This window comes from Dermacentor silvarum, chromosome 1 (genome assembly GCF_013339745.2).
Source record: "Dermacentor silvarum isolate Dsil-2018 chromosome 1, BIME_Dsil_1.4, whole genome shotgun sequence".
Lineage (NCBI taxonomy): Eukaryota > Metazoa > Arthropoda > Arachnida > Ixodida > Ixodidae > Dermacentor > Dermacentor silvarum.
Window position 1 is genome coordinate 316873545 of NC_051154.1, and position 14881 is coordinate 316888425.

At 45.7% G+C, this 14881-nt stretch overlaps 2 protein-coding genes across 2 annotated transcripts; one reads left to right on the plus strand and one right to left on the minus strand.

The window, feature by feature from the left end:
- The first annotated feature begins 804 nt into the window (after nt 1-804).
- On the plus strand, nt 805-8339 carry LOC119442523 (uncharacterized). Its single transcript, XM_049660426.1, has 5 exons — nt 805-930; nt 1896-2039; nt 3269-3576; nt 4236-4670; nt 8255-8339. Exons 1-4 carry the CDS (start codon nt 871-873, stop codon nt 4306-4308), a joined length of 585 nt encoding a protein of 194 aa, XP_049516383.1. The 5' UTR covers nt 805-870; the 3' UTR covers nt 4309-4670; nt 8255-8339.
- LOC125942261 (uncharacterized) lies at nt 7853-10163 on the minus strand. The gene is made up of 2 exons (XM_049660425.1): nt 9810-10163; nt 7853-8618 (listed from the first exon to the last, which is right to left on the minus strand). The coding sequence occupies exons 1-2, from the start codon at nt 10085-10087 to the stop codon at nt 8048-8050; spliced, it is 849 nt and encodes a 282-aa protein (XP_049516382.1). The 5' UTR covers nt 10088-10163; the 3' UTR covers nt 7853-8047.
- Between the last annotated feature and the right edge of the window lie 4718 nt (nt 10164-14881).

Consider the following 14881-nt stretch of genomic DNA (forward strand, 5'->3'; position numbering starts at 1 on the left):
ACGCCTCAGATGTTTGACACATTGTTGGCATTTGTTGTAACGGACCTCACTTCTCAGAACTTCATAAGGGAACCCTTGGAGCCTGCTGAATGGCTGGCAATAGCATTGAGGTACGTCTGTATTCAGTTATTCGTTTATAGGGCTTTCACAAGTGGCTCCGTGCCTGTGTTGTACTAAATTAGCCTTCTACAAATGGAGACCTTGAGAGATTAGTTTCGTGCTCACGAATGGTCTGTTTGCTGCACAAAACTACTGGGCATTTAAAGCTAAATGTACACATCATTCTGTGTTGTCCTTTCTTCTTCTTTTTTTCAATTATGTGCCGCATAGCACCTAATATAACTGTCAACTTTTTCTGTACGTCGCTTATATCACCTGCAAGATATTGTGACGAGCAGTGCACTGTGAGGTCCGTCTAACTTGAGAAGTAATGCTTCAGCTTGCCTGCCTCGGCATTACGAGTCAAATAAAGGAGCCACCAGAATGGCATTGAATATGGGAGATTGATATACATGTCTAAAAAGAGATTAAAATGTGGGATCAAGTGTGAAAAGGCAACAATGGACCACTTGAAAAAAATTGCTGAACGAGCAAGGACCATGTTGGTGCACACTAGGTACTTTTACGAGAACACTGTTATTCTCTATTCAAGAAAGAAAACAGCATATAAAGATTGTATTGGTAGCAGCACTTCAGAACATAAACATTCACCGGTATTGTGGTAACAAATTCGGTATAAGGTATTGTGGTAACTAAATATTCACAAACATGTTTTATGATTTTTTTTCTCTGTGTTACAGTTACCTGGCATCAGGCCAAGATATCTGTCATGTTGCGCTTGCATATCGCGTTGGCAATGAAACTGCACGAATGTGCATACATGTCACATCTCGATCCCTATGGGCACGACTGAAGGATCACTATATGAAGGTAAGCTGAAGTTTTATAGTATAGTGATGAAATGAGAGCATCATCAAAAATATTGTGTGGTAAGGAACCATTGTGCTGATGGAATTATATAATTAGTTTTTAGAAACTTTCGTAATGCATCTGAGATGTGCAGTTGGTTGTGTATTTTGCCAGGGTATGGGCAAGCTATCTTCAAGTTTTCTGTTATTTTTTAAAGATTGCCAGTTGGCAGATAACATAATTAAAGTCCTTGAGTGGTATTGTTCAGAGAGGGAGACATTACTTGCGCGAGAAGTCTAAACACATATTCAACTAACAAAAAAATTTCACTAATCAACTTAATTACTTCATGCCACATATTGCAATTTACAAATTGTAGCCGCTGTGTTTTCAAGGCGTATACACTCGAAATTAATTTCCAGAATGAGACCAGTTTCGAGAGATGTCCTGTCAAACTCTGCCTAAAACTGCACTTTCTTCCTCTTACTTTTTTTTACAAACTGCTATTTTATATACTGAAGCACAAAAGTAAATCGGAACACCCATGGATTTTTTCCCACACTTTGGGAAATATCTCGAAACTAATTTCATCCAAGAGATTGATTTTAAATAAATACACCTTTTAAGATGACCGGGTACATTTTGTAAATTGCAGTGTGTGCCATGAAGTAAATAATTAGGAAGTTAATTCGTAAGCTTTTTTTAATTAGTTGATTACTTGTTTCGATTTCACAAGCTAGTAATGTGTGCCTTTCGAATAATTCAGCTTAAGGACAAGAATTGTGCTATCTGCCACAGGCGATTTTTCTAAATTCCGGAATACTTCAAAAATGATCACCTCGTATACATACTCAGCTATGCACCACGATGGGCGTCACTTCACATCCTAACTGTGTTAAAACAGCATCAGACATTTGCAGACATCGAATACGCTACTGCATGGTATAATGGAGTAGTGATGATTCTCTGCAACTCAACTCTTTTAGGCACCCAGCAGAGCTGAGTGGGAGGAGATAGCCCAAGGCTTTTCCATGCGGTGGCAGTTCCCCAACTGCCTGGGTGCCGTGGACGGCAAACATGTCGCCATTGTTTGCCCTCCTAACTCTGGCAGTGTCTACATCAACTACAAGGTAACATTACTTTTGTTTACTTGCTTTTGACCAGACGAGCTCATTACTTAGCTGAGCTGGTAATCATTGGCATTTGCATGGGTGGGGATAGGCATTTTCAAATACTTGATGCCAAAGCAGAACAAATGACTGTTGTAAATAGAATTCCCTAAAAACTAATGGTTCATCTGATTTATGAACAAATGTTAAGCTTCTGGCTTTATTTTCTATTTTATTCTCCTTATGTTTGTAAATAGGAAGCCGTGCACTAAATGTGCACGATGTCCTCCGACCATACATTGTGCGCCATGACTATATCGCCATGAAGAATAGAACTAATTACAGTAGTTTCTTGCCAAAATATCTAGCAATTTCTCATAAGAAATAATTCATGCAGTTTATAAGTTCATTACAAAAACACTGAATATGTCACACGTCTGCTTTTGACACTTTTGACTTGCTATAGTTTACTCCTAGCATATATGGTTGTGCTTGCAGTGATCATTAGTACAACCTTTGTGAGAGTTTCAATGCAGATGAAGTTTAAGCCACCCCAACAAAAATATATCTTCATAAAGACTTGTAGAAACAATAGTCAAGTAGTGCATGAAATGTGCAGAAGGGTTTCATAAGCTAGCTTATCATGCACTTGTGGAAATTATTTGTTGCTGAACTTGGCCGCTTAGCCAGCCATTGGCTACTTGGCAAGTCCATACCAGTCTTCGCTGATTTGCTTGCAAACACCCACATGAAATAAAATACACACCACAAAACAGTGATGAGTGTTGCATAAGCAAATTCAAAGATTATGGCAGCATTGATGTTAGCTGTGAGAGCTTACGTTACTTCTCTTAAATGGATTCTTGGCATCAGGTGACTAAAGACTGTTCACATGTCAAGTACTTGTACTACTATTGCCAGTTACAATTTATCAACTGTGATTACTTTCGCATCACACAATAAACTTCCATATGCCATAACCATTCACTGACCTGCAAACAACAGAATGGATGCACTGGGTGTGAGACACCTCTTTGTTATATTCCCCCGGTCATACATTTTGACTAAACTTTACGGAAACGGTTCTACTGGGATTCCAGGTTTCACACTGACAAGGGCAGCTGCTTTGGCACTTCTATGATTCCGTAGTTATAGAGCAAGATATACCTATATTGTGTTCATTCTGTCTGATGCAGCTGTCATAATTATTCCACTTGTATTGATAGTGTGCATTGCGCTCAACATTGCAGGGCACATTCTCTGTGGTCCTTATGGCCGTGGTCGACAGCAACTGCAAGTACACCCTCATTGATGTGGGAGCTGAGGGTCGCCTCAGTGATGGTGGCACATTCAAAAATTCCGAGTTTGGACGTGCCCTCACTCAAGGAGACTTGGACATACCATCAACCAGTCTGCTTCCTGGCTGTGGAACAAATGCACCATATGTTTTCGTAGGCGATGAGGCTTTTCAGCTTCGCAAGGATTTCCTTCGTCCTTATCCAGCCAGACAGCTTGACGATGAAAAGCGGGTTTTCAACTATAGGCTAAGCCGAGCAAGGTATGTGGCACTCAGTCTTTCAATATCGCATGTAGCCAGAAAAGTAAACAAGATACAAGACCAGTTATCTTAGTTTGTGGAGACCACCGCCACAGTTTTTCCAATAATATATTCTGAAATTTCTATGAGGTTTTTCACGTGTCACTGCATTCATTATAATTTTGTAGGATTTGTATTGTGAGAGACAGCCGAAATTTGTGTTAGTTTGTGTAGAGTTATCGTGGTGCCTTAAGGTCAAGCAGAACACGAAAGGTAGAGGATGAACAGCAGTGCCACTCGCAACTGTAAGAATTTATTAAAACCACGAGAACACCATAGCCACAAAGCAACCACAGCGTGTGTTTTATTGCTATGGCCTATGCAAAGCGTCAAAATGAAAGTATTCTTTAAAACTGGATTATATGTCTCATGGAAAAGGATAAGATGAATGCTTTGTGGTGGTATAAGCGACTGAAAAAAAAGTACATGTCTCTTGATGTTACTGTTATTCTGGTTGGAGAAAATGTGCCGACTTATGCTGAACATTCCGGAAGTGGATGTATTTATATCCTTTAACATTACTCTTTATGTGCCCACCACGAGTTATGGCAAAGTGCTATATTTGTTTGTACAGGTATTCTTGCAACTTCGGCATTTAAGGTGCTTGCATTTTTCCCCAGGCGTTGTGCAGAGAACGCATTTGGAATTACAGCAGCCAGATGGAGAATTGTGCTGCGTACCATCCCCCTGTGACCGAAGAATGTGGACTTTATTATCAAGGCTGCTCGTATCCTGCACAATTTTCTCACCGTCCAGAACCCACAGTCACACAAGTTTGCCGATGCAGAGGACAGCTTTGGCAATCTCATCACAGGGCAGTGGTGACAAGGTGCGCAAGAAGCATCGGCAAACAGCTCGGAACCCCACTTCTTCCCAGTCAAGGCCACACATTGCAGGAACTACCTCAGTGATGCGGCAGCTGCCAGGAATATTTTCGCAGCATACTTCTGTAGCAGTGCTAGGGAGGTTTCTTGGCAATGGAATCTGCCTGGGGTATCAAAAGAAGCGCCTGTCAAGCGGCTACAGGAGCAGATACTTCCGACAATTCACTGATGGTGAGCTGTGAAATTTACCAGGGCGAAGCCTCATGCCACTGCTTATTGGTTCATTATAAAAAAACCTATTCGTTAGATTTACATCACACCTGCAGGCACTGTTATGTTTGGTTTCAAAACAATTTAGCGCCCCTTGTGACTTGTCTTGTCCTGAAACAATGCTCAGCTGTGTTACGTGCATTTCCATCGCTCGTTGTGCGGCAGAACTCGTACTTGTATTTAACCTCTTAAGTTTCTACCCCCTGTATTATACAGCTAGTAGGCAATGATCTCGCACCTTTCTTTCAAACAGCGCTAGGACGGGACGAAGTGAGTACGACAGACAAATCGCCTTGTCCTAGCGCTGTTTGTTCCCGTCTCACGATGTACCAACCAGCCCAAACCAGCACACTCCTTTCTTTCAATGATAATGGTAAGCTGGCACTCATGATTTGGTAATGTGTGCTGTATATGCTCCAACCCATTTTTATTCTTCTGTAAATTTACTTTTTATTATCAAGTTCACCTCTGAGTAAATGACATAGAAAAACATATTCTTGCAGAGATTCCAGAAGCTCACTGCCGATCATGAAGTGGGAAAGGTTACTTCTTTTTCTGTTTGTTTAAAGGAACTACCTGTTGTGGTGGAGTAGTGGCTTTTGCATTTCACTCTCAGCCTGAGTGCATGGGATAGACTCTCAGCTGCATTTTGATGGGGGTGAAATTTAAAAAAAAATGCTTGTGTGCCGTGCATTATGTGTCCGTTAAAGAACCCCAGGTGGTCACAATTAACCAAGGGGGCTATTCTGTAAGATTCCACCTAGTGGACTGTCCATTTCGACCGCTGCTGATTGCCTGCAGCTGCATGAGTGAGGAGGAGACAGGTGCCCTCAGCCAGTCTCCTTGCTCATGCAGCTGCAGCCAATCAGCGACAGCCGAATGACAGTCCACTAGGTGGATGGACTCTTACAGAATGCCCCCCTGGAGCATCCTACTACAGCATGCCTCAATAATATTTTGGTTTTGGCATGTAAAACCCCAGAATTATTTTTAAAGGAATTATGTGACCACACATGACACACCATGTAACGAGCGGATTGGCTGCAAGAAGGTATAAAATGCTGAACATTTAAATTGCATTTTCTGGCCACCCTGAGATGTGGAATCCACACAATGGAATAATGCATGCTAATCGCACGTCCATATCACTAACAAGTCTAGCATGACTGTCTCCTTTTATTGCATGGGAAATTTGGTTTGAGTGAGGCATGCTTAAATTCAATTAGTGGCCACTCTCAACATTAAAGCTCCTGCTTTTACTAAGTGACCGTTCATTTTGCATTAATTCTATATGGCTGGAAGAGGTATACCCATTTTAGTACCTGTGATCAGTTATGGTGAATTATTGACTTCATGATTTATTTGCAAAAAAGGCAGTATATATATATATATATGTGCAGGAATACTGTTTATTGCCCTTCAAAACAATCGCCTCCCATGGTTACTTACTTTTGAGAAAGCATCTATTGACCCCTTTCGCAGCGATCCCATGGGCGCTGTCATGTTTGATCACGTGGTGACGCATCAATTGATTGCCTCAGCTACCTCCGTCGCCTCCATGTTTACAATGGGTATACATGAGGCCCGGTGTGGCTCAGGAAACCTCTGTTTCAGAAATTACTGCACGAAAAGGGTCAATAGGCATCCCACACTTTGGGCTGTGGCTGCATGTGTTTGCTCTGCTGTGAGAGGAGAATTTAACTGAGGAAAGTCGGCGAAGGTGGCCTGGAGTAAGTCCTCTATAGCCTGCTACTCTGCTCAGGGGGAACGACAAGACATGCGCTAGCCAGCAAACGCATTGAAAGCTCCTCATAAAGTTCTACTTGCTCTTAGTATGGCAGTGAATGCTTAAATGTGCATCGGTTTGGACGCTATCTGATTGATGCATTATAGAAAAAAATGTTCATCCCTCTTTCATAGGAATTGGTCGTAATACGAAAGTGAAACATGTCTTCGTGATAGTTTGTCCGTCAACCTTGTTGCAGAGCTCCGCAGACGAGCACGAAGTGAGACACAAATGACATATATGGGTGCCAACATCTGTTAATTGGCCAGAAAACATGCGATTTTATACATGATACCTAAGTGCAAAGTAATCACAGTAGAGATAGACTAACAAACGTGGAAGGGGCTAACACGGCTTGTCAGCCAGTGATCTGAACTGAATTATCCTGGCAGGTACATCAGAGCATTACAGGCGCAAGACGAGTATCAAACCAAAAGATGCAGTTAGGATTTATAGATATGCGGATGACTACCTTGTTATTTCAAATCTAACCGAGACTAGCCTTGACGGTGCTGTGGCAGAATTAACTCCTTCTTGAGAGTTTGCTGGATTAGATTTCACCTAAAGAAGGTCGCAGCCAGATGCAATGTGTGCATTGTATTTGGCGCCCCAAGCAAACTGGGCAAGATTTCCCCTTTGATGGCGATTAAGCTGCCGGCTACATGTTCCAAGAATCACCGATTGTGTATGCGATATGGTTTACAATATTCGCCGGAAGTGCGACAGGATGTTTATTGTACAAACGAGACGATGCTTCAACGATCGAACGAGGGAGCACTGGTTGGCGGTAAACAGCAACATGGGCGGGCACTTGGCAGACCACTGCAAGCGCTGTGGTTGTGTGCTACTCCTTGTCCAGGAGTGGAACACAACCATCCAAGGAAAGCCAGAAACTACACTGAGAGAGAGGTATATAATCGAGGCTTTCTTAATAAATAGAGCAGGAAATTTGTGCTTTGGCACGTCGTCACTGGTATTAAGTGACAAAGAAATGTCAAGATTAGAACGTGCAGCTGCATCTTTTGGTCTGATACTCGTCTTGCGCCTGGAATGCTCTGATGTACCTGCCAGGATAATTCAGTTCAGATCACTGGCTGACAAGCCGTGTTAGTCCCTTCCACGTTTGTTAGTCTATCTCTACTGTGATTACTTTGCATTTAGGTATCATGTATAAAATCGCATGGTTTCTGGTCAATTAACAGAAGTTGGCGCCCATATATGTCATTTGTGTCTCACTTTGTGCTCTTCTGCTTAGCATCGTAACACAACAGCATTGTTATTTGGTGCCAATGTAAGCGAAGCAGTCGGCGGCAACTAGACATCATGGGCTAACCTGTCGTGGAAGAGAATCCATGCGGCGAAACTGCCTTGTTGCCGCAGACTGTTGGAGCACAAAGCTCAGAGAATGGGAAAATGGTGCCATCTCGCGTGGTGCTAAACACTGGCCTGCTCTTTTCATGACGTCATTTCTGTGATGCTCGCAGAAGCGAGAATTCTTAGTGAAGCCCGGCATAAAACACTTACGGGTAAGAAAAGTGCAGCACACCCTTGATCACTCTGAATACTTCTTTATTAGTTGGAATAGCTCAATTTGGAAATCCAGCTGCCTCTCCTCCGGCACTTTCTTCAAAAATTTTCCAATGTTCAGAGCCATGTGATAATATTCATCTTCCAATGGGCAGGCCTGCAATGTTTTCGACAACTGTCCCATTTCCGTCACCATGACTTCTTGACTTGTCCTTCTCTTTCTTTCTTTTAGTGCTCGACTGCTTGCCGCAGGTTCCCAAATACTTAGCGCAGCCGCTGCTGGCGCTTTTGACGTCGAGGCAGCTGTCGTAGACGACGTCGAGGCTGGTGTCGTAGACGACGTCGAGGCTGGTGTCGTAGACGACGTCGAGGCTGGTGTCAGGGTTGACGTCGAGGCTGGTGACGACACCTGCGATGCTGACGCCAAGCCAGAGATATCCGAGATATCGGACCGTGCTTCAAGATCTTGGTCTTGAAATTGGGCAATGCCCATTAAAATTGATGAAGCACTGCTGCTTTGTTGCTGGCTATCATCCAGTGGCTCGTTCAGCTGCTCCGACCTCGGGCTCTCGGGCAGTGCATAATTGCCTGAAGTGCTGCACGTAAGAAAAAGTGCATGTTTGCTATGTTGGGAGGTTTTGTAACTTGGCAATAAAACAAAGTGAAACCGTTTCACAGCACTTTTTCTCACTATTCATTACTGTTATAGCCCCACACATTGTAAAACTGTCGTGAACAATGCTAGCACTTTCATGACTTTAAAAAGTTGTTATTCACTATTGTGATCCATAGAACAGAAAAAGACCATAAGGTACATCAAAATATTTTCTTCGTTCACATCAGTGCATTCTCTGTTTAAAGAACATATGTATATGTTAAAATGTGTAATAGCAGTAAAAATGCAACACTAGAAGTAGCTTTTTAAGTCTGAGCAATTTGGCAAGCGTACATGAAGCAATCCCTAGCAAGCTCCAAGAACCCGTGAAGCGAGATTTTAACATTTCGAAATCCATTTCTTGCACACAAAAAACTTCAGTTGGATCTGGTGGCATGGAATAACATGTAAGGCAATCAATTCTATCCAACTATAAGCAAACAATTTGCCATACAATCTTAACTTACCTCGCAACTCTACCATGCACATCTGATTCATGATTTAATGTAATGACTACGATAGAAGCGGCACCACATGCTATAAGATGGTGCTGCAAAAAATCCTGGCATTAATTGACCACCAGTGCAATTGCACTGTGGTAACCCCTAAAATTACATACTTCACTGCCTAGCATGTGGTATCTACAATAAAGGCTACGTATATATTACAACTTGCATAAACGGTAAAATTGCCAACTTTTTTCCCTCACTTAAGTTGCTTCTGTGAGCAGGCGTGCATGGCCAAGACGGGGGCTGAAGGTACACCGAGCACGTGCTGATCAATTGCCCGGCCCCTCTTCCCCGAGAGTAATTCCTGGCTACACCACTGGTGCATATCCAAACACAGAATGGCCCTATGTGACCGGGCTCCTAGCGCAAAAAACATTTATAACACTGAAATTTGTTACATTCGTCTTTTCAGGTCCATCGTTTATAACAGTAGGCCTGACCATGTAAGAATACCTCAAAATTATGAGCTGATAAAAGACGTACTATCTAGCTCTAGGATGGGGTAAATTGCCTTTTTTGCAAGAAACAAGCAACATAGGTCATCTCACTGCCATAGGCTTAAGCAAGGTGGGTTAATTCCCATTTTGCCCAGGAAAATGTTCGCAATAACAACGCAAACTTACGGCCTTGTCACCATTGTGTCCCTTAAAAAGAGAAGCAACTGAAAATACGGCCAGGCCGTGTCGACAGACTCGACGTCGTCGGCGCCAGCGCCGCTCTTCTGTGACAGTATGCGGCCATTGAAAATTCGTCGGAATTTGTCACGCAGCGATTTCCAACGTTTTTGGATTAACTCCAGGGCCACTGCGCAGATAAAAGTAAGACTGATTAGTACACGATTATTTACGTGCAAAGCTGACAACAAGCTGCAAAATCTCGTGCTTACCTTCGCCGTTGACATTTGGCAGAACGGAGGCCGCTACCTCTCTCCAAAGTGTCATTTTTAAATTGCGGTCCTTGTGCTGCTTGTGGGAAGCCATCCACAGCGGTGGGCGACGCTGTATTTCAGATATCAATACCTCATTGTTAATACAGCCGCTACGGCTGAAGACTTCTGCGGTTGCCATGTTCTTCTACCAAACGCACGGAACGACCAACACAGCTGCAGGCAAGCTTGCCCGGGCTTGCCTGCACGCCGCGCGAAGAGTCGTTCCGGAAGTCGCGCTCGTTCGCCGTGGTCACGTCATAGGCGTGCTGTGGTCACGTGAGAGGCGCCGCGCGGGCGACGCGGTGGCAGCTTCCGGCGTAGGCGTCGGAAGCTGCCGAAAATTCTAGCAGTGGTAGGGGTCCACGCCGCAACGCGCCCACACGCGACACAGTCTCCGCGCCTGACGCCGTACGCGCCCAGGCGCGATGCGGCGCGTGCGTACGCTTTCCAGCGCGTACGTCTGGTTGGGGCTTTACCACGGCGCGGCGACGCGCCACCGCCGCCAGCGTCGTCTGCTCGAGCGGCGACGCGCCGCCGACGCCGCAGTTGTGTTGCAAGCGTTCGCCGCTTGCATCTGGCATGACGTCAGAGGAGAAGCCGGTGAAACCGCGTTGCAACAGAAGAGAAGCCGGCGTTGCATCGTATATATAGAAGGGGCGGCTCGGTTGGATTCGTCGGCAGCTATGAAAAGTGAGTCGGAGAGACTGAAAGAAGCCAGGCTTCGTCGTCGGAACGAAAACAAGAGGAGGCAGCGAGCCGAGCAGACGGAGGAAGAACGAGCCGCAAGCCTCGAGAAGCGTCATAAGTACGAAGCGGCCAGGCGAGTGGTTTCAGATGAGGATAGCACCCGAAACGTGTTCAAGTCACTGGACGACAACCCCTTATCCTACAGCCTCACCGACCATCGGGGGCCGTCTTTGTGGCAATTGAGAAACAACAAGATAAATACTTTCAAAATAAATGCGTTACACTTTAAAAATGTCTAGTCTTTAATGTAACCATAACTTAACGAGAGGTAACAACCAAACCTAAACACTTACACGTACAAAGCTAAACGATAAAGAAGTTAAGCGTAGAGAGAACCAAGCTAAACAATAAGATTAACTGTACCTCTCGCTACGCACACCCAGGCATAACTGAGTTAAGCCACAGCCAATTTTTTTTTTTGGTCCAGCAGCCACGAGTTTGAAGAGAAGACGAATTTATCATTGAGCACGTTTTGTGTCGCGTGGAGTATCCCTCCAATGAAGGAATAATTAATAAGACATTCTGGGATATTACGCGCCAACACTACGATATGATTATGAGGCACGCCGTAGTGGGGGACTGCAGATTTATTTTGACCCCCTCATGTTCTTAACGTGCGTCCAATGCACGATACACGAGTGGTCTTGGATAACGCCCCCACCGGAATGCTGCCGCCATGGCAGGGCTCGAACACGCCACCTCGTGCTCATCAGCGCAACGCAACCGCCACTGGGCGACTGCGGCGGGTCCAAGACATTCTTCGTTTTTCTGCGGTTTTACGTGCCAAAACCAGTTCTGATTATGAGGCACGCCGTAGTGGAGGGCTCCGGATTAATTTTGATCACTTGGGGTTCTTCAACGTGCACTACAACGCAAGCACACGGGCGTTTTTGCATTTCGCATCCATCGAAATGCGGCCGCCGCGGCCGGGATTCGATCGCGCTACATCGTGCTCAGCAGCGCAACGCCTTAGCTGACTGAGCCACCCCGGCGGGTCCAGGGGTTCAAGAGATTGTGGTGAGTGTTTAAATGGCCCTGTACTACACGCAAAGGTTTTCGGAAGTTGATCAACTAGGTTTTCAATGTGATGTGCATTAGCATTTAACACCCTTCGAGGTTCTCATACCAAGCACCGCCAAGCCCAAGGGCAAACTAAGCACCCTTAAAGGGTGTTTGGTTTGTCCATGGGGCGTAAATGTTTTACAGCGAACCTGTTTATGCCTAGGCTTCCATGCATTTTCTTCTGCGTGAGCAAAGACTCACACTGCCCTCCCTTTTGTCGTCGTTCCAACCGCTTGCGTGCCTAGTTTCCGCCGCTCTCTCGGGGCGGCGGCACCGTCGAGACGTCACGCATTCCTCCTGTCCACCAGTGGGTGGTCCCGTCGCGCGTGTATATAAGAAATTACCACCCAAGCACTCCGTACATATTGTTAACCAGCGAAGCTGAAATGTGCGGCCCCGGTGTTTATGACGGGGGTAATCCCGAGGGAAAATTGAAGAGATAATAAAGGCAAACACGATAATCAAAAAAGCCTTCAAAGCCGCCCTTGGTCTTCCCGCATGCGCTATCACAGAGATTTTCGGGGGACTAGGCCTGCACAATACTTTTGAGGAGTACGCAGTCGCGACGTTATAGGCTAAGAAAGAACGACTTTGTTCTTCAACTCATGGCAGGGAAGTATTGGCGAGGTTAGGCTTTACACTGAGGTCCCAGTATTGCGGAGAGGAAACGGCACAGATAGACCGCAATGTTCGATCGCACATCGCGGTGGCCGCAATTCCCAACAACATGCACCCCAAGTACCATCCCGGACGACGCAGAGCAAGGGCAAAGACTCTTGACAAACGTTTCGGCATGGGAGACTGATGCTAGTTGAACCAGCTCCGACACGTTTACCCTAGTCTCTACGTATCAGAACAACGGTACAACGGCATGCTTCAAAACCTCCTCGGCATGCGTGGCAGAGGCTGCAGCCATCGCCTTGGCCATTCAGGATGCCGAGTGCCAAACCAATTCGGCTGTCATGTTATCCGACTCACAAGCATCTTGCCGCCTGCTTCTAAATGAGACGGCACCCCAGACAATCAAAATTTTGGGCAATGGGGTAAAGGGCACCAGACTATCATATGGTGTCCAGCACACGAGGGACTGGCAGGGAACGCGAGGGCAGACCGTATTGCTCGAGGATTGAACGTCCGAGCAACGGCAGGACCCAGCGACAACCTTCCACCGAAATTTCGTGTCATCTTTGTACAGCAAAGGCAGCAGCGGAGACATTTTGGACATTCTCATTCGAATTTGAACAGCCAACAGGACAGGGACTATATGGCGCCGTATTCAGACGAATACTGTCACAAAAGAGCGTGTAATCGAAGCGCGCGCCGCGTATCACGCAAGCCAGCGAATGAACACGCCGGCCCCGCGGCAACTTCAACAGAGGCGGACAGCGCATACGCCTCAAACAGCAACGCTAACAACGGCGCCGAAACGTCTGGAAGAGACTCGACGGAGCGACGTTAACCGGAGAGAGGGAGACAGCACACGCGCGCGCCGAGACACCTTCTCACCCGGCGAGTCGACAGACATAACTACAGCGTGAACGCGCGCCAACAGCATGAGTCATCACCCCCCCCCCCCTCGAGAATGTTCCGACAGCAGCGGTCGAAGGTACGAGAAAAGAGTAGAAGCTTCCCAAGCTTTGGCCATGCTACGAGATCAGGACACCGATAAGAATGTTCGAGAACGCCTGTGGAAGCTATATAACCGCCGTGCGAGAATCAGAGGGTGGAAATCCGGAAATTCAGAGAATTCAGGAATTCAGGAGTGCAGTCCGCACCGGTGAAGTGATGTAACGTGAAGACCGAGCGTCTGCGGAAGAAAGGGATTCCCCGGCAAGCTAGTCGACGAGTTCATCGAGCGTCTGTATTTCCGGAAGTTCCTTCTTCGAGATTTGCTCGAGCTACGCCGAGATCGTCTGACTCCAAGACCAACCAGCACGGTGAATACGATTGGACACTTAGTGTTCCTATTTATTTTGTACTTTACGTGTTGGACTCTTAGCGCTTGTCGTTATTTTCTTCTGTTTGTTAATACCCATCTGATTTGCATTGTGTTGTGTCTAGCCTAAGTGTGCAAGTGTGTGTGTAACTGCCTTGTGTGAAGAATATATTTTGTTGTGTTTTGACAACTCTGGGCCCTGACTTGGTCTTTGGACAGCAACCGGCGTTCGCTGGCGCACCAGAGGGCCCATTCTTAATTGTCCTTGCTTTCGTGGGATTATTTTCGGAAGCTGATAATTCGGCTTTGGAATTTAGTCCGGCGTCTGCGCCTCGTTCACGGGGTCTGTGACAATATTTCTGGCGTCCGCAACAGGACCTTTCTGGTGCAAATTGTGTGTCCATAGTAGGGAGAAAGAACCTAGGGTCGTTTACATTGCTATTGTAAACGATTTTGAGTGTTGCACCACGTTTTGCTAACTTGTGTGCAGAGAGCAGTTCGATTGTTGAAATCTAGGCAGATAGTTTTTGCACGCGGCTAGATTTTTGAAGGGCATTATGGATCTCGAGAAATTAGTTGCCCTTGGTGAGAAGATGGGTCTTTCCGGAGCGGAACTACGGAAGTGGGTTAGCCAGAAGGAAAAAGAAGCTCTAGAAAGAGAGAGAGAAAGGCTAGCGGCCGAAAGGGCCAAAGAGGAAAGAGAAGCAAAGGAGCGACAGATAAAAGAGGAAAGAGAAGCAAAGGAGCGACAGATAAGAGAGGAAAGAGAAGCAAAGGAGCGATAAAGAGAGGAGATGGAGCGAAAAGAAGAAAGAGAAGCAAAGGAGCGACAGATCAGAGAAGAAAGGGAAGCTGAAATAGCTGAGAGAGAAAGACAGAGACAGCATGAGTTAGAACTCTAACGACTTCGATTGCAGCAGCGTACAGACACTCCCGCCCAGGCAAGAGTCGATAGCACTGAAAGGGAAGAAACTAGCTTCCGTCGGAACCCAAGCAAACTGCTTGTGGCATTCGATGAAAGA

What these genes read in the sequence shown, in the direction of transcription:
- LOC119442523 (XM_049660426.1), top strand. Translation starts at nt 871, where the DNA reads ATGTGCATACATGTCACATCTCGATCCCTATGGGCACGACTGAAGGAT. An exon ending in GTGTCTACATCAACTACAAG is followed by an intron (nt 2,040 to 3,268) that starts GTAACATTACTT and finishes TCAACATTGCAG; the next exon opens with GGCACATTCTCTGTGGTCCT. An exon ending in TATAGGCTAAGCCGAGCAAG is followed by an intron (nt 3,577 to 4,235) that starts GTATGTGGCACT and finishes ATTTTTCCCCAG; the next exon opens with GCGTTGTGCAGAGAACGCAT.
- LOC125942261 (XM_049660425.1), bottom strand. Translation starts at nt 10,087, where the DNA reads ATGTCAACGGCGAAGGTAAGCACGAGATTTTGCAGCTTGTTGTCAGCT. An exon ending in GACACAATGGTGACAAGGCC is followed by an intron (nt 8,619 to 9,809) that starts GTAAGTTTGCGT and finishes TCTTACGTGCAG; the next exon opens with CACTTCAGGCAATTATGCAC.